At 49.6% G+C, this 26,199-nt stretch overlaps 1 protein-coding gene across 3 annotated transcripts in view; it reads right to left on the bottom strand.

Annotated features, from left to right (window-relative positions):
• The window catches only part of IQSEC2 (IQ motif and Sec7 domain ArfGEF 2), a 76,102-nt gene extending 50,302 nt beyond the window's left edge, over positions 1-25,800 (bottom strand). For all 3 annotated transcript variants that reach the window (XM_060002948.1, XM_060002946.1, XM_060002947.1), the window contains exons 1-2: positions 24,956-25,800; positions 1,598-1,627 (exon numbers count right to left, since the gene is read on the bottom strand). In XM_060002948.1, the coding sequence (XP_059858931.1) occupies positions 1,598-1,627; positions 24,956-25,662 (737 nt within the window). In that variant the 5' untranslated portion in view covers positions 25,663-25,800. The remainder of the gene's footprint in view (positions 1-1,597; positions 1,628-24,955) is intronic.
• Positions 25,801-26,199: the final 399 nt, after the last annotated feature.

The following is a 26,199-nucleotide window of genomic DNA, read 5'->3' as shown; positions in this document are numbered from 1 at the left end:
GAGGATCAAACAAAAGAAAGTCCCTGACAACTTCTGTAAGTTGTAAAGGCCCAACGTACATCATCATATGATTTATGATCATAATAACTATTAAAACCCTGAGCTATAGGTCCTAGGACCTCCCCTGTCGGGAAGAGCTAGAGACGCCTTCAGTCGCATTCCTTGACAAGTCGCAGGCATATCAACGGGGATGCCTGGGGGCCTGTGCTCAGAGTCAGCCCAAGCTGTCTTTCTCCAAACCCACAGTGGGGCACTGGGATCAGTGTCCTTTGCTAGACCAGTGCCTTCCTAAATGCTAGGACAGGCTGTTCCCAGGCCATACTCCTTGGCTGCATGCCAGGACTAATTGCATCTCATCATATACCCCTTGCCTGGACACTAGGCCTGACTGTATCTACCACACTTCCCCTGCTTTCCTGCTGGCCGAAGTGTGCTCCCATCCCACAGCCCCTACCTTGGCCCAGGGCACCAGTGTGCTCATCCCATCCCCCCTGCCTGGGATGCAAGGACACAGCATGTCTCATTATGCACCTCCGTCTGGATGCTGGGATCCTCTGCCCCCCTCCCATATCCACTGCCTGGATGCCAGGACCTGGGCTGCTGCATATGGTTGGACAAGCAGTGCCTTGCACAAGGGTTCACAGCCAAGAGGGCATGAGTTGCGGCTGAAGTTCAACCTGTGCTCTACTCACTGAGCCGGGAACCCTGGTGAGGGGCTGCAGGAGCCCTGTGGAAAGGGAACATTCCTCCAACTGATCCACGCAGTGGGTTCTACTCTTCACATAGGTGTTATATATGTTAGTTGCAGCCCTGGCTGGAACCGAGTGAGCCCATCTCATGCCTCTGCTGCCTGGACCCATCTCATTTCAGAGGCCAACTGCATCACCCCTGGCCTGGATGCTCTCTGACTGGGCCCTACCCTGAGCCCCGCATCATTCCCACATAGTCCCTATCCTTGACACTTGTGTTTTCATGAAGCTTCTGTTGGGTTAAGGCCTGGGAAATGCACTAATAGTCCTTGTCCCTAACCCCAGTTTTACCCCCAAATGGCAGATTGATCACACCCTGAAAACTTACTGATTGATGCTTGTAAACCTTTTTCACCAAGCATGCAAAAAAAAAGGGGGGGGGCACTTGTTACACTTAAATATAAGGTATATTTCTAATGACTGGAATGTGTCACATCAAAAGTCCATCCAAACCACACTACTCAGGGCTAGTGCAGGTCAGGGTGGAGCACAAACGCCAGACCAGGGAAGCCCCGTTTCTATCGTGTCCCCTTCTCCCGGGAATGGAGGGGGAGAAGGTCCCGGGTCCAGAGCTGACCTCTCTGCAGGTCAGCTTTCCCATCTAGGTAGCTCCCATGAGCCCCTCCAGTGTTCAGCCGAGCCCCCAAATCAGCTAGGGTCAGAAAGACTAAGGAAGAGTTTTCAACCCCCTCCCTATGCTTGCCTCCTCCCCACCCCTAATACCAGTGGGACAAAACCCCTGGAGTTGGCCCCCGCCCCTCCCATGGATCCCGAAGTGACAAGCCAGAGGCCCCCACCCCAGTCCCTGCCCCAACTCCCAAGCACTACTAAAGAAAGGAGGTACTGACCTGACTGTTCTGGAATTCTCACCATCAGATCTGAAAGAGAAACAGAGAAAAAACCCGACAGTCAGCATATGCCCTCTACTCCTCTCCTCCCTCTGCCCAGCCCTGACACCTAGCACGCATCGTGAAAATGAAGGGTAGGGCATTTCGTGCAGAGAGAATGGCCAGTGCATAGGCCATGATGTGGCGGAGGGCCTGGCCAGTTGTTGGGACACGGAGGAGGACAGTGTGGCTGGGGTGGAATAAGTGAGGGGAAGAATGGTTGGAGGTGAGGTTGAGGAGGTGCCAGGAACCAACCATGTTCTAGCCTAGTGGGTCATGGTGAAGAGCCTTCCTCGGAGTGGCTGAGAGGCAGCCTGCAGCGGTGGCCAGGGGCAGAGCCCGAGGTTTAAACACAGAGAGACCAAGCCTCAGATACTGGCTCTGCCACTTACCAGCCCTGTGACCTGGGCAAATCACCTCCCTGCTTGGAATCTGAGCCTCAGTCTCCTCACTTGTAACACGAGGCCAATCCTTGCAGGGCTGTTGGGATGATTAAGCCCTTTGCAGCCCAGCAGACAAATACCAGGTATTATTAACAACATAGAAAAGGCTTTGCCAATTGCCTGGTCCAACCTGCTTATTTTCTGGATGACAAGAATGAGGCTGAGAGGGGTGAGTGAGTCAGCTGCTGGGCTCCTTTCTACTACATTGGTCTGCCTTCTTCATTGTGAGGCCCCCTCAGAGGCAAAGGAAGGGCAAGAGAAGAGAGTGGCACTGGGGACAGCTTTGAGGGGACTGAGAGAATGAGTGAAACCCGACCCACACCCACTCCGGCTGTTCCTCCCTAAAAGAATGTGTGTGTGTGTGTGTGTGTGTGTGTGTGTGTGTGTGTGTGTGTGTGTGTGTGTGTGTGTGTGTGTGTGTGTAGGGAGGAACAGTGGAACTGTCCTTGGGGTTGGGGAAAGGGAGGAAGAAGGACCAGGGCACTTGGAAGAAGCGGGGAGAGTGTGTGAAGTGGCTTCCCTGTCCCCTCTGTCCTCTTCTTCCTCCTTTTCTCCCCTCCCTCCTCCACCCCCACTCCCACTCCCTCTGCAGACGTCGGAGGAGACAGAGATGAACACATCACAGGCTCTGTCCTCAGGTGAGAGAACCAAGAAGGGACCTTAGTGAGGGGACCTGAGTGGGGGGAGAGTCGTCTATGCTGATTGCAAAGTGAGAGGGACACGCGGGGAGGGGAAAGTGAGTATTTGTTGGAAGAGTGAATGGAGCACCCACCGGCCAGGTGGGGCAGGCAAGCATCTGGGTGCAGGAGCGCAGGCAGTGGGTGAGGCCAGTGCTTCCAGTTCTGCTACTTACTAGCCATATACTCCTAGGGAAGGCACTCCCCGATGTCCAGCCTCAGCTTTCTCACTTGTAAAATGACATGACAGGGGAGGGGAGGGGGGCAGGAGGGTGGGGTGGCTGTGAGGTTCAGCCTGGCACAGTGGACAACAGTGGGTCCAATCGTTAGCCTTTGCAGCCCCCTAAAGGGACAGAGGAGCAGGGCCACAGAGCACCTTTTCACATTTATTAAAACTTTCCATCTCACTCTGCAGCAACAAGATTTCTTCTCAGGCCTGGCTCAATTATTCGCAGGTACCAGATCAGGTGGGCTTAATTCAATGACTCCCCAACTGTCAACAGAATGGAAGTTAAGCCCCTCAGCCTTTCTCCCTAACACAAACCCTCTGCTCCAGGCAGGCTGGTCTCCTCGCCACCCCACCCCAAAACCCCCAGCACACACGTATTCAAACTACTATATACCAGGCCCCGACTCAGGAATATAAACCCTCAAGTTGCTCACAGACTGGCCCCTTGCCTCAATCTATTATACTTCAGAGCATAAGCCACATATATAATCGTCTCCATTGGCATGTGAACAATCACCGGGCACCTACTATGTACCAGGCAGGGTGGCAGGCTCTTTTAGTACATGACCTCCTTTGATCCTGCAAAGTGGGAATTACTCATGCAATTTTAAGATGATGAAACTGAGACTCAGAGAAGTTGAAATGATTTGCCCCACGGCACACAAGTAGGGGCAAAGCTTGGCCTGGACCCCACAGCTCGTGCTCTTACCACCACGCTCCACTGCACCAGCAGCTCAGTGCTGGGCACTTACGCATCGTTAAGGTGAGTTCCCTTATCCTCGTCCCCCAAAGTCAGGACAGGCACTTCCTGACAGGCTCTTTCTTAGGAGAGATTACCAGATATGTACTTCTGCTCCAAAAGCACTTCTGTATGATGTTACAGTCCTCAAGATGGCAGCTACGGGGAGCAAAAGAGCTCCACGCCATGAGGCAGAGTGAATTAGCCAGCTCTCCTCACTGTAGACTGATTCTTACTAGTTCGAGGGTATACGGCATCTTATGACCCTCAATGCGGGGGTGCATGCCACCTCAGGGGTTTACAGGCTCTTATGCGTTTAGTATACAAATTGTTATTTACATGTAGATAACCATCATCATTAACACTGTGCTATCCTACACCTCTTCAGGACTAATGCCCAGCCCAATGGTCAATCCACCCCTTACTCCATGAAGCTGGACCACCATTCTTTTGTGAAGTAGCACAGACGTAGAAAGAATGCTGGGCTCTATTATGGCTCATTCCCTAACTGGCAGCATAGAATTGGAGAAATCACTGCTCTCTGGACCTTGGTTCGTCATCTATAAAACAAGGGGGCTGTGTTAGTTGAGTTCCAATCTTCAGGCCCTAAGATACTTAGTTTCTTCAGAATCCCAAAGTTTCTCTCTTTTATCAATTGGGTTCAGCTACCTATGGGTAGAAACAAAGACCCAGGGTACCAGACCTCCCTTTATCAATCCATGTCAGAAGGAGATGGATTTCTCCTGCTACTCCTATGGCTTTCTCCCAATGGAAGGCCACTTCAGACCCCAGGGTTCTCAAAAGGCTTGTCTAAGCCAATTCCCATCCTCAAGAGTAATGCTCAATAAACAGTAACTGATTGAAGCCTATGAGTATAGTGACCATATTTTCTGAACCAAAAACGCAGGCATGTAATGAGACCAAGGATTCTGACGTTGCTGCTTCCAGGTACAAGGGGCAATCTGGCAGATGGGAGAATAAATGGCAAAATATCGACAGTTCTTGAAACTTTGGGGGACTTATGGCGACAACAGGGCAGAATAACTCAAAAGAATATAAGCCTTTGAGTTGCCATACTGGGGTTTCTGCTCTCACCTCCTGACTGGATTCCCTGCCTCTCATTTTGACCCTCCAAGCTATCTATAAACAGTGCCTGGGAACACAATAAGGTGCCTCTCTCCCAAGAACCTGGAATTGGATAAATAAGGTTGTCCTCTGAGACCTAAACTAAGAAACAAAAAAATGCATCAGAAACGAGATATGCAAAGTTACGTGAGAAAGAGAGACTGTTTCTCAAGCCAGCATTTGAGCAACATGTCTACAAAATCAGGTGTCCAACAGAAAGGTGATTGGACACGAACAGAAGTACATTTTTTAAAGGAGACTTGAAGAGCTGCTGTGTACAGGGCTCCTCCTAGAAGTGTCCTGAGGAGAAAGAGGTGGGTACCCTGGCCCAGGGATCATACAAGTCTCTCTAAAAGCTGAGAACCAGCCCTGGGGCAGCCAGGCAACTGATCTCCCAAACATCAACTTGTCTAACTGCAAGTCTCTTCAATGGGCAACCACCTTCTCTCACTGGCTGCTAAAGGAACATCTCTCAAGCACAAATCAGTTGATGTGGTTCTGCTGCTTCAAACATTCAATAATTTTCTCACCGATAGTTTTCCCACAGACAATTTTCCCACAAACTTCCGTGCCAGTCGAGCCCAAACTCTCCAAAGCTCTAAATCTTACTCCGCCCTCCCACCTACTTTCTTAGAACATTTGGTATTTGTTCCCTGGAACACTCTTGCTCCCCTTTATGTTTTTAAAAATTATTTTAAATTTTATTAAAGTGATATGTAAACTAGTTTAAAAAGTCAAATTCTGAAAGGATCTTAAAAATAAAAGTTTCAACTCTCTTAGTTACCTTTTTCTGAGTTTACTTTCATATTTCTAAAGTATACGCTTATATTGCTAATCCATTTTTGGCATTTTTGTGTGTGTGTGCCCTTTCAATATTTTTTTTAACCAAAGTAATACATGCATATAGATTTTCAAGTCACATAGTACTGCAAGGATTAAAACAGAACAAAACACACAAATTCCCCACTCTACCCCTCCTCACCCCCAACTCCCACTCTCAGAGACAAACTGTTTTCAAGTCTTTTAACTACTTTTTCGGGTATTTACCTCCTCATTTCTAAGGAACACATGCGTACTTGTATTTCTTGATTTACTTTTTTCAGTTCTCTATATCATGTACTGAATTCCTACCGTGCAGAGAGAGGGTGGGGCTCCCTAACACACACAACCACCTCTAGCCCCCAGTTCTTATGTGGGTGCACCGTCCTTCCTTCCCATTCTACCACTGTAGTTATAGCACAAAGTTTTGGTTAAATCAATATTGGTGGCTTACATTATTATGACTGCATTGATATTAATAATGAGTAAATCATTTGCTATAATTACATTTTCCTTCCCATACAACTTTTTCTTTTCCCTGGTGTTGATGACTATTCTTTTTTTTTTTTTTTTTTTGCTTGCTTAGTTTTTTTCATGTATATGATCAATTCTCCCCAAACTCTGTGAGTAGTGCATTTCTCTTCTCAATGTGTTCTGACACATCAGGTAATCCATCAGATTTTTTTTTTTCCTTTGAGACATCATTCTCGCTGCAATCCAGACTGGTTGCTCTCCAGGCCTGCACAAGGTTGCCCATAGATCTGCTCCCTTCTCCATCACTCTGGGATTCCCTTCACCTGTCTTCTGTGTTAATTTCCTGTTTCCTGGATTCCTTGGCCTTTTTTCTGAGTTTATGCCTGCATTTTGCTGGAGCACATTCTCCAGTGCTTCCTGAGAAAGGAGGCCTAGGACATAAAATCTTTAGCTCTCCTTTGTCTGAAGATGTCTCTATTGCACCCTCACCCTTGATTGATAATTCAACTGAGTATAGGCTTCTAGGTTGGAAATTATGGTCTGTCAGAATTTTGAGAACACTGCTCCATTGCCTCCTAGCTTCCAGTGCTGCTGTTGAGCAGTCCAATGCCATTCTTTTTCCTGATCCTTTGTACATGATATATTTTTCTTCTGGAAGCTTTTAGGATCCTCTCTTTATCCCTGGTATTCTGAAATTGCGCTGTGGCATAACTTGGTGGGGTTTTTCTTTAATCATTTATGTTGCTGGTTACTCGGTGGGATATTCATTACTTTAGTTCTGGACTTGTTCTTGTATCACGTCTTTGATCCTTTCCTTTCTGCTGTTTCCTCCATTCTCTATTTCTGGAACTCCTATTGTTGGATGTTGCAGTTCCTCAACTGATCCTCCCGTGTTCTCATCTTTTCTCTTCTGTTGTCCATCTCTTTGCCTTGTTATTCTGCTTCCTAGGATATTTCTTCAACTTTATTTTCTAATCCTTCTCTTGAAATCTTTATGTTGGCTCTCACTATCTTAAATTTCCCAGGTTTCTTCCCCTCCCTTCATTACCTCTGTTCCTTCCAAGTTTTTTGGTTTGTTTGTTTGTTTGCTTTTTGGGTCATTCTTGCAGGTTGATGGGCTTCCTCAAGTACCCTTGTACTATCTGATCATCTCTGGCTACCTAAGGCTTGTTTTTTTTTTAATGCCAGTTACACTGAGGTTTAATTTACATAAAATGAAATATACCTACCTTAAGGATCCTTGGCTGGTGAGCCCCGGGGATCAGTTCCCATGACGGGAAGCTCTGTGTGTAGATGGAGCTGGCCAGGTGATGGGCTTCACTACAGAGTTTATGGGCTGAGAGCCTGTTCTTTTGTTGGAGGACTCCCACATGTCATCTTTTGGAGGGCTCTGTCTGGGGCCTTTCAGTTTCCCCAGAGAAGAATCTTTTTCTGTCTCATGTGCTCCTGACTTTGGTGTTCTGGAAGTAGGCAAGTGGAAGGAGGCTGGGGTTCCACTGCTTTAGGGTACAGATCCCTTTGCTTGCAGCCCTGTTTCACCCCCATCCTCCACTGTGCCTGGTGTCCCCAAGCCTGGAGGCTCCTAACTTCAATTTCTCCAAAGAATCACCCTCCATCTATAGAGATGGAGCTGGGGAGGGGTGTCCCGACTGAAAGGGGTCGGGGAGGGGCCAAGAGGGTCTGTTCACAGACTTTCAATATTCTCCTTGCTTTCTGCAGTTCCATGCCTCATCCTGCCTTCTGTGCTTCACAGGACCTCTGATTCCTGGGGCTTGCTGGGTGGAATAGTTTACTTCTGGTCAGCACCCCAGACCTTGTGTTTCTACCTTTTTTATTCCTTTACTCATATTTCAGTGGGATTTGGGGAAGCAGCAGAGATAAAGAAGTTTACTCCATTAGTTGTGTTTAACAGGAAGTTCCCCTTCGTATTCCAGCCAACTCTTATTCATCCTCCGTGACTCATTTAGGCAAGACCTCCTCCAGGAAGCTTATCTTAATGTCCGGAAGTTGGATGAGGAGCCCCTCCTCTGTTCTCCCACAGGCTCCTTTTCTTGCCTCCATCACAGCTCTGATCAAACTGTTTTGAAAGTGTCCGTTTCCATGCCTGATTCTCCCTGCAGACTGAGGCCTCCTGGCAGTCTGGGGCCACGTCTTAGTCATGCCTGTGCCCCCAGTTCCCAGGGTCTGGTCCACAGGGGTACACAGTAAATATGTGATGATGGGCTTCCCTGGTGGCGCAGTGGTTGAGAGTCCGCCTGCCGATGCAGGGGACACGGGTTCGTGCCCTGGTCCGGGAAGATCCCACATACCGCAGAGCGGCTGGGCCCGTGAGCCATGGCCGCTGAGCCTGCGCGTCCGGAGCCTGTGCTCCGCAACGGGAGAGGCCACAGCAGTGAGAGGCCCGCGTACCGCAAAAAAAAAAAATAAAAAAGTGATGATGGATTGAATTAATAAATGAATGACTATACGTATGAATCAGACCCAGCCAGAGGGACCATCTAGAAAGGGAAATAAGCGGAATACAATTGTTCTTATACAAGGCCAGTTCCCTAAAAGCTCTAAGTTCCCTAAAAGCTGTATGTGCAAAGATGCCTACTGCAGCATGATTTAAACCTGTGAAGGACTTCCCTGGTAGCACAGTGGTTAAGAATCCACCTGCCAATGCAGGGGACACAGGTTTGAGCCCTGGTCCGGGAAGATCCCACATGCTGTGGAGCAACTAAGCCCATGCGCCACAACTACTGAGCCTGCGCTCTACAGCCCGCGAGCCACAACTACTGAAGCCCGTGTGCCTAGAGCCCAGGCTCAGCAACAGGAGAAGCCGCCGCAATGAGAAGCCTGTGCGCCGCAATGAACAGTGGCCCCGCTCGCTGCAACTACAGAAAGCCCGCAGGCAGCAGCAGAGACCCAGCGCGGCCATAAATAAATAAACAAACAAACAAACAAATAAATAAAAACCAGTGAAAAAAATAGGCCCAGCATGTTGAGAGGATGGTTAAGTACATTATGGTATATCAGTTGCCATTAAAAATGATGCTTCTGAAGAATATGCAATTACATGGGGAAATGTTCAAACGAACAAAGCAAGAAAAAAATTGTATGTGCTGTATTATTTCAATCAGATGAAAAGAATGCAGAGAACAGGGAAATACATCAAATGTTCAGAGTAGCTGCCTCTGTGTGTTGTAATTATGGGTAATGTTTTTCTCCTCTACTTTTCTAAGTTTTTATAAATTTTCGAATGGAAGAATGCATTAGGTGTATACTTTTAAAAATTTCCTAAGAAATGAAGTATCCTGAGATACTTATGAACAAAATATTGTGAAGGGGACCCAAGGGTCTGTGTACACTTCTAGCGGCACTTGCTGGAAAGGCTCCATTCTTCACTGGCCAGAGACCCAGAAGGCCCAGGCCCATGGAACCCCAGCCCCACTGCAGCCCCCACCCCCACTGCAAAGCAGGACCTAGTTCAGGAAGCCAAAGGAGGAGGATCACAGAGCCCAGCTTTCTACAAAGTGCAATATCATAGGCTGTACTGGGAAACAGAAGGTTTACCCTACACTGGACATCACACTTCAGAGGCCTCTCTCTGTGAGGTAAAGGGTCTGTGGGGCCAAGAGAATATGCCCATCAGGATCTCTGGCCCTCTCCCTTCTAGACTGCACTCAGGTACCTGGAACCCAGAATTCTCTGTCCATATTTCTTGAGCTTACTTGCAGGAATTGTGTGGTCTTATTATCCAGGTCCATCTGCTAGGCCCAGTGGGTGGTCAATGGGAAGGGAAAATAGACAGGGTTTGGATGTGGGCTGGGGTATCCATACACATCTCAAAGCTCCATATGAACTACAGGTGGGAAGAGAAGGGGGAAGGGCCAATGGCCTCAACTGGTACCTTGCATGGGCTGCACAAACATAGAGGCAGGCAGGTCCGTAGGTCCCTAGGCCTCAAGGTTGGTAGAAGGGCCTACCTTGAGTGTTAGACAGATCTAGGTTCAAATCCATTTATTTGCTGTGCAACCATGGATGAGTCCATTCCCCTCTCTGAACCTCAGCTTCCCCAACTATAAAATAGGTATAATAATTCCAATCTCAGAGAGTTGTTGTGAGGCTTGCTGGGGGCACAATGGCTTAGAGGTTATGAACACAGGCTTTGGGTCAGACAGGCCCAGGTTTGAATCCCAGCTCTGCCCCTCCTAACTATGTGATTTACATCTCTAAGGCACAGTTTGCTCACCAATATGATAAAGAAAATAATAGCACTAACCTGATAAAGTTGTTGGAAGGATTATGGTTGTAATGAGTATGTAATAACATTAGAAAATGCTTAAATGAGAAAAGGCTGCTTTTATTAATGGGTGTGCAAATATTGGCTATGGTAGGATTGACCAGACTTCTGCACTCCCATCCTCCTGCCCAGCTTTATTTTTCTCCATAGCACTTACCACTGTTTGACATATTTTTGTATATTCTTGTTTATTTGTTTCTTTTCTTTCCCCACTCCCTACATTCACACACTAGAATGTCAGCTCAGCAGGAGAGAGGTCTGTTTTGTTCACTGTTTCCAAGTGCCTGTATCAGTGAGAGACTGAAGATGTTCCTCAACAGTCGAGTAGATATCTGCCATGTAGACAGGGGTAAAAGGTATTCTTGGCCAAGAGAACAGCCAGAATATAGGCATGGACCCATAAAGAAGTCCACTTTGCCGAGGGTATCCTAGATACTTCAGTACAACTTGAATGCAGGTCAGGAAGGGAACAGAGTGGCTAGAAAGATGAGTGGGGAAAGCGGGAGGGGGGAGGGCGGGGGGGGGCAGGGGGATGAATTGGGAGATTTGGATTGACTAATATGTATAATATTGTATAAAATACATAACTAATAAGAACGTGCTGTAGAGCACAGGGAACTCCACTTCGCTGCACAGTAGAAATTAACACAACATTGTAAAACAACTATACCCCAATAAAAAATAAATAAATAAAAACTAAATTTAATTGAAAGGTGAGCGGGGCTGTGGCCTGACCCAAAGGAGCATGCGAGAGCTTCCCTAGACCACAGGTGGTGTGAAAACCAACTTGTGACAGCCAGGAAGTGGAAAAGCACTAGGGGAGAGGCAAAGATGCCTCCCAAGTTCAACTGCCACCTAAATCATGATGATGTGAAAGGCCAAAGTTAAAACCTTTTGAAAGATAATTCAGGTGGAGGGAAGACTCCTTTCTAAGGGGCCATCTGAGCCAAGAATCAGACCTAGAAATGACAAATAGGCAAGTATAGAAGTCATGTGGATGAGGTAATAGTGACATGCAAAAAAATCTTAAAAGGTTAATTAAAGAGAAGAAAAACTAGATGAACCACAGAACAAATCAGAAACCTTGTTGGATAATGTAACCATTTTCAGCATTTTTCACATGATATTGAATGGATCCACATGATCCACAGGCCAAGATCGTGGTGGGGAAACGAAATGGAAGCCCATGGTGGTTTCAGTTGCTAGTTATCTTTCTGTTGATGATTACTCTTCCTCTAGTCCTTTGTTACCACTACTCATTGAAAAGTCCTGGGATGACAATGACGATGATGATGATGATGATAAAGATTGCTGCATCAGAGGAAATATCTGTCTATCACTTTTCAAATTTCTTTTTCAGAAAATAAAGAGGCAAGTATCACTTCACATTTTTATTTTAAAGAAAAGAAAGACAGGCAGAGACTACAACAAAAACAGCATTGAACACCAGGCAAGAGTGTGAACCTCATTGTATAATTGCCAGGAAGCCCCTGGGGGTCTCGAACCAAGCAGTGACAAGGTCAAATGCTGCCTTCCTAACCTCCCGCCCCTTTCAATCACTAAAGCGAGCTTTATTTGGTCCTTAGCATCTCTGCCTTCTAATAATCCAAAAAGAATAAAGTGATTATTAAGCACCTACAATGCTCCAGGACTTGTGTTATCTTCATAACAGCTGTGCAAGGTCATTATTATTCTTCTCATTGTATAGATGTGAGAACTGGGGCTCAGAGTAGCAACGTGATTTACCTAGAGTCACACGGCTAATAAGTAGTGGAGCCGAGACTCAAGTCTAGGTTTGTATGATTCCAAAGCCAATGCTTTTCACTGCTACAGCTGTGGCTTCCTTCTGTCATGCCAGAGCTAGGCAGCACTTCATCTCCCACAGCTTGACCTCTCTCCCTCAACTGGCTCCAAACTCCCCTCCACACCATGAGCATTCAGGGGGTGCTTCTGGAAGAGACAATCATTCAAGGATGGAAGGCGGGGCACCAAAAAGGGAAGGTGGGGTTAGGCACAGGTACTGCAGCCCAAAGCAGCTCAGCACTATCACAAAAAGAGAGAGAGAAGGAAAATGGAACTGGCTCTCCAGCCCTCCCTTCTTGCTTCCCTCTGCTGGCGGCAGAAGGATGGAGGTTCAGCCATGATGGCAGAGAGAGTGGGCGGAAGGGAAAGCAGCAAGAGCAGCCTGCTATTGCAGAAGCCTCAGCTCAGCCTCAAAGCCCCCTCCTGTGTGCTTGGGGCCCATCTCTGGCCCACCTGCTCCCACTGCCTAAGCAAAGGAGGCTAGGCTGTTCTCCAAGCACCCACCCAATCCTGCCAAAGCATAGCTTACAGCAGACCCAGACCCTCTCAAGTCACAGTGAGGGCACCCTGAGAGGTGGAGGGACTAGCCCGGGGGTTCAGAGGAAGGCAGTGGCAGGATGGGGGTCAGAACCCAGGTCTCCAGTCCCTCAGCTGAGGGCTCTCTTGATTGCGTGGTCTAGATGGCAGAGGTTGAGGAAAAGGGGTGCTCAGGAGGCTGCCACAGGAAGGCTTATGACAGGGCTGGAGCCAGAGGCAACACATGCCAAAATGAGGCCATACAGGGTTGGGTATTTTGGGGGTTGACTAATAATTTCCATTCTCAATCTGGATTGAGAAAGCAAAACAACCACTTTTTAAAAGTAGCTTTAGCCTTAGTTTGGACCTCAAGAGCATAAATCTTTATCTCTCTCTTCTGTCAGGACCTTGCTGAAAAGAATGTGAAGGAATAAAATAAGGTAAGAAATCATAACAGTGAAGAGGATGGGAGAGGGTGATATCAATGGGTGAGAGATTTCAACCAATTTCTGGGAGCGAAAAACAAAGAGAAGAGTGTTCACAGTTGAAGGAGAGCCAGCAACGCCACTCAGGCGGTTGCAGCTGGAGAGGGAGCCAGTCAGGCCAGCAGAGGCCCAGAGAGAGTCCAGACTTGAAGATGGTAGGTACAGGGGAGGGTAGGAGCAATCAGGGGCTGAAAACGGGGGGATAAACTGAAGGTAAGTACATGAAATCCTTCCCTGTGCCCCCACTGACAACTCCCAGATCCAAAACACAAGCTGCCTGGCTTTCATCCCTAGGCAAAATATCAAAGGAATTAAACTATCTGGGATTACTCAGGGCACCTAGTGGCATGTTGGTGCTCCCAGAATAAAGTGCTTTTCATTCTGGCATTTGGGGGGCACCCATTACAACTGCCAGCTCCCCGGCGGCTCACCTAAAATAAAGCCAGCAAGTGGACAAGTCAGCTGGATATACAGACATCTCACTTTGTATCAACTCCTTCACAAACTATAAAATAGAAAATATGAGAGAAAAGGTGAGCAGCGTAGAGGATCAATCCAGGAAGTTCAACATCCAATTAACAGACATTCCAGAAAGAGAAAACAGAGAAAATGAAGGGCAGGAAACTACCAAAGAAATTATGTAAGAAAAGACAAGGTGCATCAAGTTGAAAGGGCTCACTGAGTACCAGGTAGGGTTAATGAAAACCAGACCTTGAGCTGAGTGTTGGTTTTATAGGTGTGTTTGGCTTGTGGAAACTTGACCATGTGATATGAGCACTTTTCTGTATACATATTTCAGTACGAAGTTTTTAAAAAAATCCCCCTCCTAAAAAATTTTCAAATAAAATGTCCCCAGAAGATGTGCTATGATTATCCTGTGGTTTCAAGGAACACCACACAACAGTAAGTTTAAGTAAGTACATAAATAAATAAATAAATCGATAAGGTGGAAAGTCCTGATCCAAATATGAAACAAAGTAACAAGCGGCATGACTTTGAGCAATTCGTAGAGCATAAGAAACGAAAATTCATTTGATCTTGATGCTAGGAAAATTTTCCTGGGAGTACAGAGGTTGGGACAGTGGACCTGTGGGAAGTGAGGTGTAATTATAGTACACTATTTAGCCCTGCAATTAATAATATGACATAGTCATAATCACATAAACACCGTGTATTGGTGGTCAACTTTTAAAGTCAATCTGTCCAGAAAAGCACTGAAGACCTAATTATTGTTACATAACAGAATGCAAATGTAGTCAACCTTGCTGGATGCAAAAGTACAGAACACAGAAAGTGGGAGGTGGAAAGGTGGAGGAGAGATGGAGGGAAGGATGGGGCACTAATAACTATATCTTACAAACTGAGTGGTCAAGAGATACTGTGGAAAATTGATGGAATAAGAAATTACAGTCTAAGTAGTATCTAGCAAAGTTACAAAGGTAACTAATAGAGGAACCAAAATAGTAATATAATTATTAAAGTTTGGAAGGGGGAAAAAAGAGTCAAGTGTTGTAAACAAGCTAAATTCTCACTTGTCATAGTAGAAAGAAGTCAATAGATGATGTTTAAAGTTGATAAATGAAGAAATAACCGACAAAGGATGTTTATTTGGAGATACGAAGTCACCACCAGAAAGCCTCAATGGTAAAAGTGGTCACCTCTGGGGGCTGGGAAGTGGGGGGCAGGGAGACATTGGCTTACTAGTATGCATGTCCTTGTGTACTATTTGCCCTTTTAAAATTATGTATATGGGGACTTCCTTGGTGGTCCGGTGGGTAAGACTCTGTGCGCTCCCAATGCAGGGGGCCCAGGTTTGATCCCTGGTCATGGAACTAGATCCCACATGCATGCCACAACTAAGAGTTCGCATGCCGCAACTAAGAAGTCCACATGCCACAACTAAGGTCCCGAGTGGTGCAACTAAGACCTGGCGCAGCCTATATAAATAAGTATTTTTTAAATAAATAAATAAATTATGTATATGTACTGCTTTGATTTAATTTTTCAAAACAAGTCCCTCCTCTTTCTTTGGACCTCAGTCTCCCACACGGTTCATATAAAATGGGGAGGTTGATGACTCTAGGTGATGCGAAGTCTTGTTCTCCAAAATCCATGCTTCTTTCTAGAGCAGAAGCAAGACACGCCAGTGAAGGACCGACTCTTTCCTAACTAACCCCTCGACTCCTCACAGTATCATAATCATCCGTTACAGATGCCTTCTCAGGTGCCCCAGCCTGCACCACCCTCTGGTCGTCTTCAAACCCCACCATCACCAGTCCAGCCTCACCAGCCTTCCATTCATTCAACTATTTACACCCATTAGTTATTTATACCTGCCTGAGTCACAAAGGATTTGAGGTGGCTTACTCTAATAACACAGATAAGGAAAGAATAAAAATTGAACTAGAAAATAAGAGCTCAGAAAAAGAGATCAACAAAGATGCTAGAGCTGTACTTCAAATTAACTGGTAGCTGAGGCAGAAAGCAAGATACAATGAGCCATGACAGCCTCATATTAGGAAGGAGGAAATATACCAGTTTTCAGGGGAAGCAAACCTTTGCCGAGCACTGAATTCTTCAAGTCATTGTCCATTGTCCATGGGAGATTTCATGAAGGAGAAGGAAATGACTGTTTTTGATTTGTTTTGTTTTTGTTTTATTAAACTTCAAGCTGTCCTATTGTAATGATGTGCTATCCAGATCTGGATGACTTATCTCCTATAAAAACTGAAGAATCCTAGGTAATATCATGATTATGAAATGAGGTATAAGAGCATATGTTTTGGCACAATCATGAATTATGTCATTGCTTTTCTTCCCCCGGAAATGACTATTTATTGAGCACCTACAAATATCAGGGAATGCCATTCAAATGATCTTGGTCAATCCTGAGAGATGGGCATTGTCATCCCACTTTACAGATGAGGAAACTAAAGCTCAGAGAAGGTAAAATGACCTAGCTGAGGTCATCCAGTTGGTTGGGGCAGAGCCGAGATTCAAACTTAGGTCTGTCGGTCTCCAAAGCTCATTCTTTACGTATCATACCGGGGGCCTCAAAACAAAGCCACCCAGGCTAGAGACACCCTGCCTAAGGCAATGGGGACACAGTGATGACACAGGCCCGCCCTCTTCCATGAAAACAGAAAAAGGGGGATGACAGGCCTTGCTGTCAAGCCAGAAACTGCCTCTGAGCTGCCTCAGTTACATTAAATGAGGACCTGCAAGGCAGAAAGCAGCAAAAAGAAAGCTGGGCCTGGGTGGAGAAACGGAAACCACAGACCCCAGCTATGAATCTACCTGATCTGATTTCTGAGGGGCTGAACCAGAGCAGAGGGTCTGTCTGCCACTGAAGCAAGAGATCCTTTACTTAGGTGATGCATACTCTTTACCGTTTCCTCCCCAGCAAATCAGCCAGCCTCCTGGAGGCCTGGTTTTCTCATCTGTAGGACAAAGATAATGATCCCTACAACCTTCACAGGATTTCAAGGCATAAAATAGCACATTTAAGGAATGATGCTTTAAACACTGGCATTAACACTAGAGTGACTTTTCTAATCAGAGCTCTTCTGCTCACACGTTGAGTGGCCTCCTACAAGTCCTTTCTTTAGGCTTCAGTCTTCTCATCTGTAAAATGAACATCCTGATTTTTAAGGGTCCCTAAAGCTGGAAGGTTCTTCACGTTCATGCTGATATTATTAAAACCCTACTGGTCATGAGTGGCCGCACTCCCTTCTGTCACAGCACTTATCAGTGTGTTGCCACTGTCTTTCTCCCCCAGTAGATTATCTCTACTCCCACCACCCAAGTTCAGGCCTTATCACTTCTCATCTAGACTGTCGCACAGCCTCATCACTGAATGCCCTCCAGTCTATCTTCCAAATTGCCCTGTAGTAGGATCTCTCCAATACACTGCTCTCAACACGTCACCCCGTACTCTACAATACACACCTCTTCCCTCAGCTTAGAACTCTATGTTGGTTCCCAATTTGCAACAGAATAAAGCTCCTTATCCCGCTACTCCAGTGTCCTCATGATCTGCACCAGCCAAGTCGTCAGACTCTTCTCTGGATCCTCCCTGCCTCCCTGTTTGTGCTCTAGTTTGTACTGACCCGGTAAAAGTGTTCCCCTCCTCACCTCCACATACCCTGCTGGTCTCATACTTCTGTACATTTGCTTGTGCTGTCCCCTCCGTCTTGACCTCCCTTTGGTTCCCAATTCCCACTGACCCACGTGCCGTCCTTCTTCACCTAGCTAGCCCCTACTCATCCTCCAAGCCTCAGATCAGGCATCACCTCAGTCTGGGTAGATGTCCCTCCTTTGGGCACCCGTGGCCTCCCGTGCTCCCCTCTGGCATAGCACACAAGACACCACGTTACATTTGTCTTCTCCACCCAACTGTGAGCTCCCTGAAGCCAAGAAGCATATGCTATTAATCACGGAACTCCCTGCCTGCAATAGCACAAGCTGTGGCACATCCCAGGTGCACAATATTCACTGGATGGCCCTCTATCTCTCAGAAATGTGATGAGCTCGCACATGACCTCTCGCTCCTGCCCTTCCATGGCACGGAATTTTGCAAAATTATCATTATTAATAATAAAAATGCCTATCACCAAGTAAACACACACTCTCTGCTGAACACTTCTCTGTCATCTCACTGAATTCTCACAACAATCATGACAAGATGGGTCATTTATGAATTGTCTAGCATATCAGATGTACAGTTGTGAGGCATGCCTCCCAGTTTTGTAAGGAAATTTGGGGGAAGGAAGAAATTAGGTACTTTTTAATCACAGATATAATGACAATAATTCTAAAGTGGTTCTATAGAGGAAAATATTGGTTCTATTCAGGTGAATGCAGTATATTGCATCTGGAATCCAGTAGAAAATCACAAGGCCCAGCCAGATATGCAATCTTATTATCCCTTAAAATATATATGTGTGTGTGTGTGTGTGTGTGTGTGTGTGTGTGTGTGTGTATCATCACATAGCTACAAAGAAATACATTTGATATTAGTGAAATGGTACATATCAGGTGATAATTGTGATAAATTTCCCTCTAAAATGTTAGAGGAATCATCGTGATCTGTCGTGTAGCCCTGGCTTGTCATGTTTGTTTTAAAAAGGATGTGATGAGACAATCTTGGCTGGGTTGCTTTGTCTGCTACACTCCACCTCTAGAGGGCAGGGCAGCCTCACATATTGTTTTCCACCCTTATCCCTTGGTTTTTTCATCCTGATCAGGACCTTGCTGGGTGTGCTTGGCAGCCAGGAAACCTTCTGATATATTTTTGTGGGGCTGGGGGGAGGCGGGCAACAGGAATCGCACCCATCAGAAAATACAGTTTTATCCCCATTGACTACTTGAGAAAACGGAGGTTCTGAAAGTTAAGTGACTTGCCTAGAGTCACAGAAATTCCTCCTTCCCACGGCACCACATTTTTCTCCAAATGCGAAGGTCCCAGAGAGCAGCTCCTAAGTGCTTAAGAACAGGCGTCCCGGGACTTCCCCAGCGGTCCAATGGTTAAGACTCTACACGCCCAATGCAGGTGGGCACGGGTTCAATCCCTGGTTGGGGAACTAACATCCCGCATGCCACACTGTGCAGCCAACACAAAAAACAGGCATCCTTGCGTGAGTGCTTTTCAACATGGATGCCTGGAGAGAGACCTGACACCACAAGGAAGTGAGGGTAACTAGCAAATGATCTTGCCCTAAATGACTTACCACAACAGAGGAATAAGTCATTTACTCCTCATTCCTCCCCATGACAAGTGTTGATTCTTCTGCCAGGGAACATAGCAGAGAATGAGCTAGAAGGGCTGTGTCTTATTCTGACTCCAAGACGCCGTGCCTAGCCCAGGGTCAGAGCCCAATAAAGATTTGATGGGTAAATAAGTAATTTCCCACTGGATGAGGCAGAGGGCACACAGGTCCTATGCAGGCCTCTTTGCTCCTTTCAGGACAGAAGATCCCGCATTAAGGGAGAAGAACATGGTATGACATGGCCATGGCATGGGAGGGACAGGTAATGATGAGCAGATTGGCCTAAATGTCTCTGAAGTCTCATCTGACTCTGCTACCCTGACATCCTATGAACTGGGAGACTGGTGAGTGGGAGGAACACAGAGGGCAGAGGCCAAACAGCTCCAGGGAGCATGAGGGAAAAGCCACAGAGAAGCCAAGAGAACCCTGAAGTTGAGTCATCTCTCTCTACAGGAGTCCTGAAAGGAAGAACACCTTAGGCACCCCTAGCCATTAGTGCACCGGGACTTAATCTGACAATCATTTGTCTACTCAACATTTACTGAGCAGCTACTATGTGCTGTGCTATGTTTTTCCAAGCTTCTAGCTCCTTCAGTTACACCCACAGCACCTAGCAGAGGGACTGACACAACGTGCACATGATATATGTGTATGAAATCTTAATCTGACGGAGCCCTCAAGCTAGAGATGACACGAGGTGTAAACAAATAAAGGTATAAAAGGGGGCAAAGTGCTCATTTCAAGGGTCAGGGATAGACCTGTGCACAAACACGGGAGAGGCAACAACAGTGGAATGCAGCCTGGGCACTGGATGGAACAGCCCAGGAGAAGCAAACAACATGAGCAAAGACCCAGAGGCTCTCAGGAGGCTGAGTGGGCTGACAATGGGGCACACAGGCCAGTCTGGCTGGAACTCGGTCTGTGTGAGGGGGACTGTAAAAAGATGAGAGGAGAAAGGTGAGATCCTAAAGGGTCCATGCATGGCAGGCAAAGCAGTCTGAACCTTTTCCTGCAGGCAGAGACAGCAGGAAACTGCTGGAGCCCCACAGAAAGCTTGGTCTGTCTGTACCTCATCAGGGGCCTGAGGGAACAAGAGCAGGAGGGCATCGATTAGGAGACTGTGGTCAAAATCCAAGAGGCTATCAGGAGAGGGAGCTTGACTCAAGCAGTGGTCCCAGGAGCTCTGCTGGGGGAAGCCCAGAGCCACATCCAGAGCATCTTTACCGTCTTCACACCCGCCTGCAAGAGGCATTGGTGGACCAAAGGCTCAGGAGCCAGATAGTTCTGGGCCTCATGCAGTTGTGTAACCTTGGGCAGGTCATCGCACCTCTCTGACCTCTCGTTTCCCTGTCTGAAAAAAGAGGATAATACCAATATCCACCTGGTATGGACTCTGCAAATGAGATAAGAAGCAACATGGAATGGTGGGTGAGAACGTTGTGGATGGACTCTGGAGCCTGGCCACCTGGGCTCCTTCTAACTCCTTCTCAGTTCTGCTACTTATTCACTGAGTGACCTTGGGGAAGTTACCCAACCTTTCTGGGCCTCGGTTTCCTCATCTGTGAAATGAACTTAATAACAGTATCTACATCAAAGGTTTCATATGGCGATTGAATGAATTAATACACAGAAGGCACTTAGAACAAATAGTGCTTGGCACACAGTAAATGCAGGTTAAAAAAAGACGTTAGCTATTGTTACATAAAGCCACATAGGGTGGTGCCTGGCACGTAGAAGGCTGAGGCTCACTCAGCACATGTGCGGCCCCTTCTCCATGCCCCAGGCCTCCCCTGTGCTCCCAGCAAATTCAGAGGCCACCAGAGGCAGAGGTGAGATAGATGAAAGAGTAGCAGAGGGCAAGCCTGGGTCCGGTCTTCCTCCCACCTCCCCCTCCATCCTCCACCCACTCTCTTCAAAGTCCCCTGCCCAGGTCTTAGACCAGTGGCCTGGCCTCCACTCCTCACTGCCCTTCCTACTCATTTTGTCCTAAGCACCGGCACTACAGTGGGTCAGGCTTGGTCCCCTGTGTCTTTGGTCAGGGAAGGGGGTGGGAGGGTTCCCAAGCGCAGAGAGTCTGGTGTTTGCTCAGCCTGGGGGCCCCTCCTGCTCTGTGCACACAGCCAAGAAATGTTTGTGGATGACAACAGCCCCATTCTCGCCCCAGATCTAGACTGAGAAGCAAGATTCCTCTAATTCTCATTCAATTCGACATTATCATTGCCTCCCACGTGAGTATAATGCTCCCAACACAGTGGGGGGAGAGAGGGCAATGGTATTCCCTCCTGGGAAGAAGGAAAGACCCCCACCCCCCGCCCAGGAAAAGTGCCCAATACCCCAAAGGAGACAGACTTCCCCAGGGCCCCTCCCTGGGCTCCCTCCCTCCCTCCCAGTGCCCTCAGCCCCTGTGGGGAGCGCACTGACACTCCAGCGCACACACAAGACAACCCGGCAACTGTGCCTAGAGCCTAGACCACGCATTGTCCTGGCTGCTGAGAACACCAGGCCAGTCCTGCTGGTTGCTGTCCCCCAACGCAAGCCAGCCTGCTGGCGGGGGGGGGGGGGGGGGGCGTGCAGAGGATGAAGAGTTACCACCAAACCAGCTTCAGCCCACCACCGCCTACGGCAGAGCCGGAGCTGGGCCCAGGCAAAAATCAAGGGAAATGCAGCTCTCTTCAGCGTGGAGGACTCAGCAGTGGCCCCCAGCACGCCTGTAAATCATTCCAGGTGCCAGAACGGAAAGCGGGGGGGCCAGGCCAAGATCAACAACGAAAACAGAGCTCTTCTCTAACCATGGGGAGTGGGGGTGACAATTCCAGGGAAAAAGACCTAAGCATTGCAGACCAGCAGCTGCTAAAAAAACAAACAAGCAAGCAAAGACCTCATGTACAGAGGCCCAGTGGCCAGAAGGAGGTTGGGCCTCATCGTGCGCTATGCTGCACTAGAAAGGCCACACCCAGAGCACAGCAGAAGGCAGACTGGCATCCGGGAACCTGTCCAGAAGAGACAGTGCGGGAGGATGTGGGAATCCTGGGGGGATGACATAGGTGGGGGTGGACGTGACAGCTGCTATCAACTGCGGTAGAGGGCAAGTTCACAGGCTCGGGAGTCTGTCTCACAGATAGTGTGACCTCTGGTGTGTTACTTCACTTCTCTGAGCCCTCGGTTTCTTCAGCTGTAAAACGTGGGTTGTGGTGACAGACGGACAGCGTCGCTGGGCAGAGGGGCCCTTCAACAAGCAGCAGCTGGGCCCAGGCCCCTCTGTCCCCTCTTCCTCCACCAGAGGGAGCCTGGGGACCAGGAGCGCCCAGCATGTACCAGCTCTACCTAGCCTCCCCCAATGCTGCAGCCTCTGCTGCTCAACACCCACCCTGCCTGCCCTGGCTTCCAGCGGCAGCCTCTCACCCACTCCTTACAAACCCAGAACAGGCCTGGCAGGGGAGTAGCTTGCAGCAGCTGTGGCGACAACAATGGCTAGTGCATCAATACGCCCTCCTGACGCCTGGTCGAGAGAGAGGGAGGGAGAGCAGAAAGAAGGGAGACAAGGCCTTCTGCCCTCCCCCATCGACTCCCCTTCTCATCACTCATCCCAGAGCAATCTCCCCTTGCTCAAATCCTCCAGATACCTCAGGCTCTCCTGGCCTCTCCCAGTTGGTGACCTGGCCAGGTCCTGAGGCCAAGAGACTCCTTCAGGCTGGAAAGCCCCAGTGGAAAAATAACAGGCCTCGGAGACAGGTGGACTTGGGTTCTAGCCCCAGATCTATTAGGAACTGGCAGTGTAATCTTGAGCATGTTCCCTTCATTTTTTTGGAGCCTCAGTTTCCCCATCTCTAAAATGGAATTGCTAGTGCTCACTGCACAGGCCCTGTTGTGAGGACCAAAAGAGGTAATAATGGGTGTACAATCAAAGTACCGTCTAAATTCCTGTATTAATCCAGTAGGAAATGTGAAGCAAGGGAATCCAACAAACAGCCTGGAGGGTGCACAAAAAGAGGGAAAGACCGAAAGGCAGGCCTGCCCAGATGGCAGAAGCACAGAGCTCAAGAGCAAACAGGCTTCCAGCCAGCCAAGAGATTCAGACCCACATCTGCAGGATAGAGAATCTGAGAAGAATGGAATCCTAGAATTTGGGAAGACCCAGGTCATTTCATTGGGCTTTCCACCAGTTCAGGAATTATGCTTTCTCCAGCCCTCCCCGACCCCCTTGAGGCAGTCCACTGCATCACCAGACAGCCAGGTTGGAAAGTTCTTCCTGATTTATCCCAAAATTTCCCATTGCTCCTGGTTCTGCTCCCTGGAGCCACACATAATGAGGCTGCTTCCTCTGTCACAGGTTTGACCACTCTGGAAAAGTCTTCGGCAGCCAGGCTAAAGGACCACAATGCCCATACAGTCTCCCTCTGTCCCCACCCCATCATGGCCCTCTCCTGAAAAGGCCTTGCTTGGTCAGTCGACCTGGCCCCTCCCTCCAGTGTGGGGCCCCAAGCTGCACACAGTCAGTCCTCCTGGAATGGGCTCCCAGCAGCCCTGGCTGGGCAGAAGAGTCCATCTCCCTCTGGGGCAGCCCACACCAAACCTCAACTGAGGGTGCACTGCAGTGAAGCCCAGCCGAGCCCTTGAGCTGCAGCTGCTGCTCCTGGGGCCCAGCCATCTCAACCCAGCACCCCAGCCTGCTGCCTCACCACGGGGGAGTTGCAGAGAGCTGTCTCCCGGCAGATTTCCTGAGGCAGAAGGCTTCCCCACCCCCAGCCCAGCCTCCAAGAGACACTCCACTGGTTGTGGCACATGGTAGGACCAGCTGAGCAGTGAGAGGAGGGGGAAAGCTGTCCATTCGCTAGAGGACTTCAGACTTGCTCTGTAGTGGTGGCTGGATTAGTCATAGAACCATCAAATCTAAGCTGGAGGGGCCCTTAAAGAGCATTCAAGGCAGACCTTGCCTTTTAAAAAGATATGGGAGAACTGATGGCCTGAGAGAGGAAGGGACTCAGTCAAGGTCACAAAGCCAATCTGCAGCAGAGCTGGAAGGGGAACCTGGGTTTCCTAACTCCCAGGTCAGTATTCTTTCCAATCTAGCAGAAGAGAAATCAGGGAGCCTTTAGGGCAGCCCTGTGAGCCTGCACGCCCTTGACTCTCTTGGCCTGACATTTATCCCAACCAGCTCACCGTGGTATCTGCATGGAAGAAGTGGACCCAGCCCATGCCCCACCAACCCAATAGATGTTGCCAAGGTGTCCCAAATAGGCAGACACACAGACCCCAGCACAGAAACTGGCACTGATCCAACAAGAGGGAAGATCTGTAGACTTCCCTTGCTGGTATGCTCTTTAATTGGGTGGTTTTTCCTTGAGGGTGGAGAGGGGGTGGTCTTTGAGGAACTAGCCAAGGGCCGGGCCTCCATCTTTGCTCCCCCGACCAGGATGTGCTGCAGTTCCCCTCAGAGGGATAAGAGCCTCCAGCAGCCATTCTGGTCCCCACCTGCCTCTCTGCGAAAGGATGGAGCTGAGGCCGCCAGAGGAGATCAGATCAGGCCTGTGCTCAGGACCCGCAGAGGAGACCCGAGGTGGGGGGGGCCTTTCTTTCCCTTGGGGTTCTGATCTGACACCGTCGGAGACAATAAAAATCCCAACCGGCACATCCAAATAAAATAAATAAATGAAAAGCCATCCTCTGGCAAGGATATAGCGAGGGGGTGAAGAAGTGGAGGGGGTGATGACTGCTCCAGGCCCTCACTGGCCACGGTTTTGAGAAAGAAGAGACGCCTGCACTCATCGGGCCAACCCACTCTGGGGTAGCTAGAGAAGGGGTGTCGGCTGCACGAGGGGGACCCGGCTTCTCCCGGCAGGTTGGGACTGGAGAGAAGGACATGGAATCAGGCACCGGCTTCTTACTTTACCAGCCGTACAAGTTGGAGAGGGAACTAGCGGGGAAGAGCCAGGGAAGACAAACACGCGTTCCTTACTTTCTCTGGAGGGTTGTGGCCGGGCTGGTGCTGGTACTGGTACTGTGGCCGCCGCCGGCCCCGGGGCTGGAGCTCCTGGATGCGCCACGGCTCAGCTGGCCCCGCTCTCGTGATGGACGGGGCCCCACGCCCACCGCCGCCGAATAGCCGGATTCCTTCTCGCGGCCCGGGTGCGCTGGCCCGGCCTCCCGCCCGCCACGCTCGCGACCCAGGGCTGGGTTCTCGTGGTGCAGGTGGCACTGGGCCACGTCGCGCTCGCGGGCAGAGTAACCAGCAGTGTCCTGGAGTGGGTAGGAGGCGTCCCGCTCCTTGTCCCGATACACAGCCTCCCGGTTCTGATAGGCGCCGTCCCGGTTCGCGTAGCCCACGTCCCGGGCCGCCTGGTGGAACTGGCTCTCCCGCAGCTCGCGGTGGTGGAACTGGGTCTCGCGCAGGTTCTGGTACTGGCTCTCGCGGCTCGGGCTATCCCGCGCGCCGTGGGGGTCCCGGTGCAGCTCCCCGCGGTGCAGCTGGCTCTCCTCTCTCAGGTCGCGGTTCTCCTGGGTGAGCTGGTCCAGCTGGCCCTCCAGCTCTTCGATGCGCCGCCGCTGGGTCTCCAGCAGCTGCTGCTGGCTCTCTATGATGTTGTTCAGCTCCAGCAGGTACTCCACCGCCCGGTTGGGGCTCTCGGATCCCGGGCCGCCCGGGGGACCCGACCCCGCCTCCATCCTGGCGGCCCAGGGGCAGGGGAAGGGGCAAGAGAGCCCGGTCCCCGCTCGCTCACGGCGCCACCCTCCCCCGGGCCCAGCCGGGGGAGGGGGCCGGCGGGACGCGAGGGCGCGCACCGGGCTCGAGGGCCCGGGGGCCCGGGGGGGCCCGGGAGACAGCGCTGGGGCAGGCGGCACGGGGAGCAGGAGCTGAGGCTGCCGCTGCCGCTGCCGCCGCCGCCGCCAACCGCCACGGCTCTCGAGGACGCGGCCCACGGCGCTCCGCCCGCTGCGGAGTCACTGCGCAGCGCGGCCGCGCGGGACCGCCCCGACCGCCGGCCCGCCCCCCGCCCCTGCCCCCACCCCGCGCGCCCGGCCCGCCCCCGAGCGTCCCACCTGCCACCGCCGCCCGCACCCGAAGCCGGACCCGCCCCAAGGCACCCGGGCCAGCCCCCTCACATTCCACCGGTCCCAGAGTCTTCCCTTAATGCAGCCTAAAGAAGCCCTCCATCCCAGTCCGTTCCAATGTCCCTTGGGTCCACCAGGCCCAAGATCCTC

The sequence above is a fragment of the Delphinus delphis genome, chromosome X (genome assembly GCF_949987515.2).
Source record: "Delphinus delphis chromosome X, mDelDel1.2, whole genome shotgun sequence".
In the NCBI taxonomy this organism is placed as follows: Eukaryota; Metazoa; Chordata; class Mammalia; order Artiodactyla; family Delphinidae; genus Delphinus; species Delphinus delphis.
The sequence above is the reverse complement of the archived record's forward strand: the minus strand, read 5'-3'. Positions and strand labels throughout refer to the sequence as shown.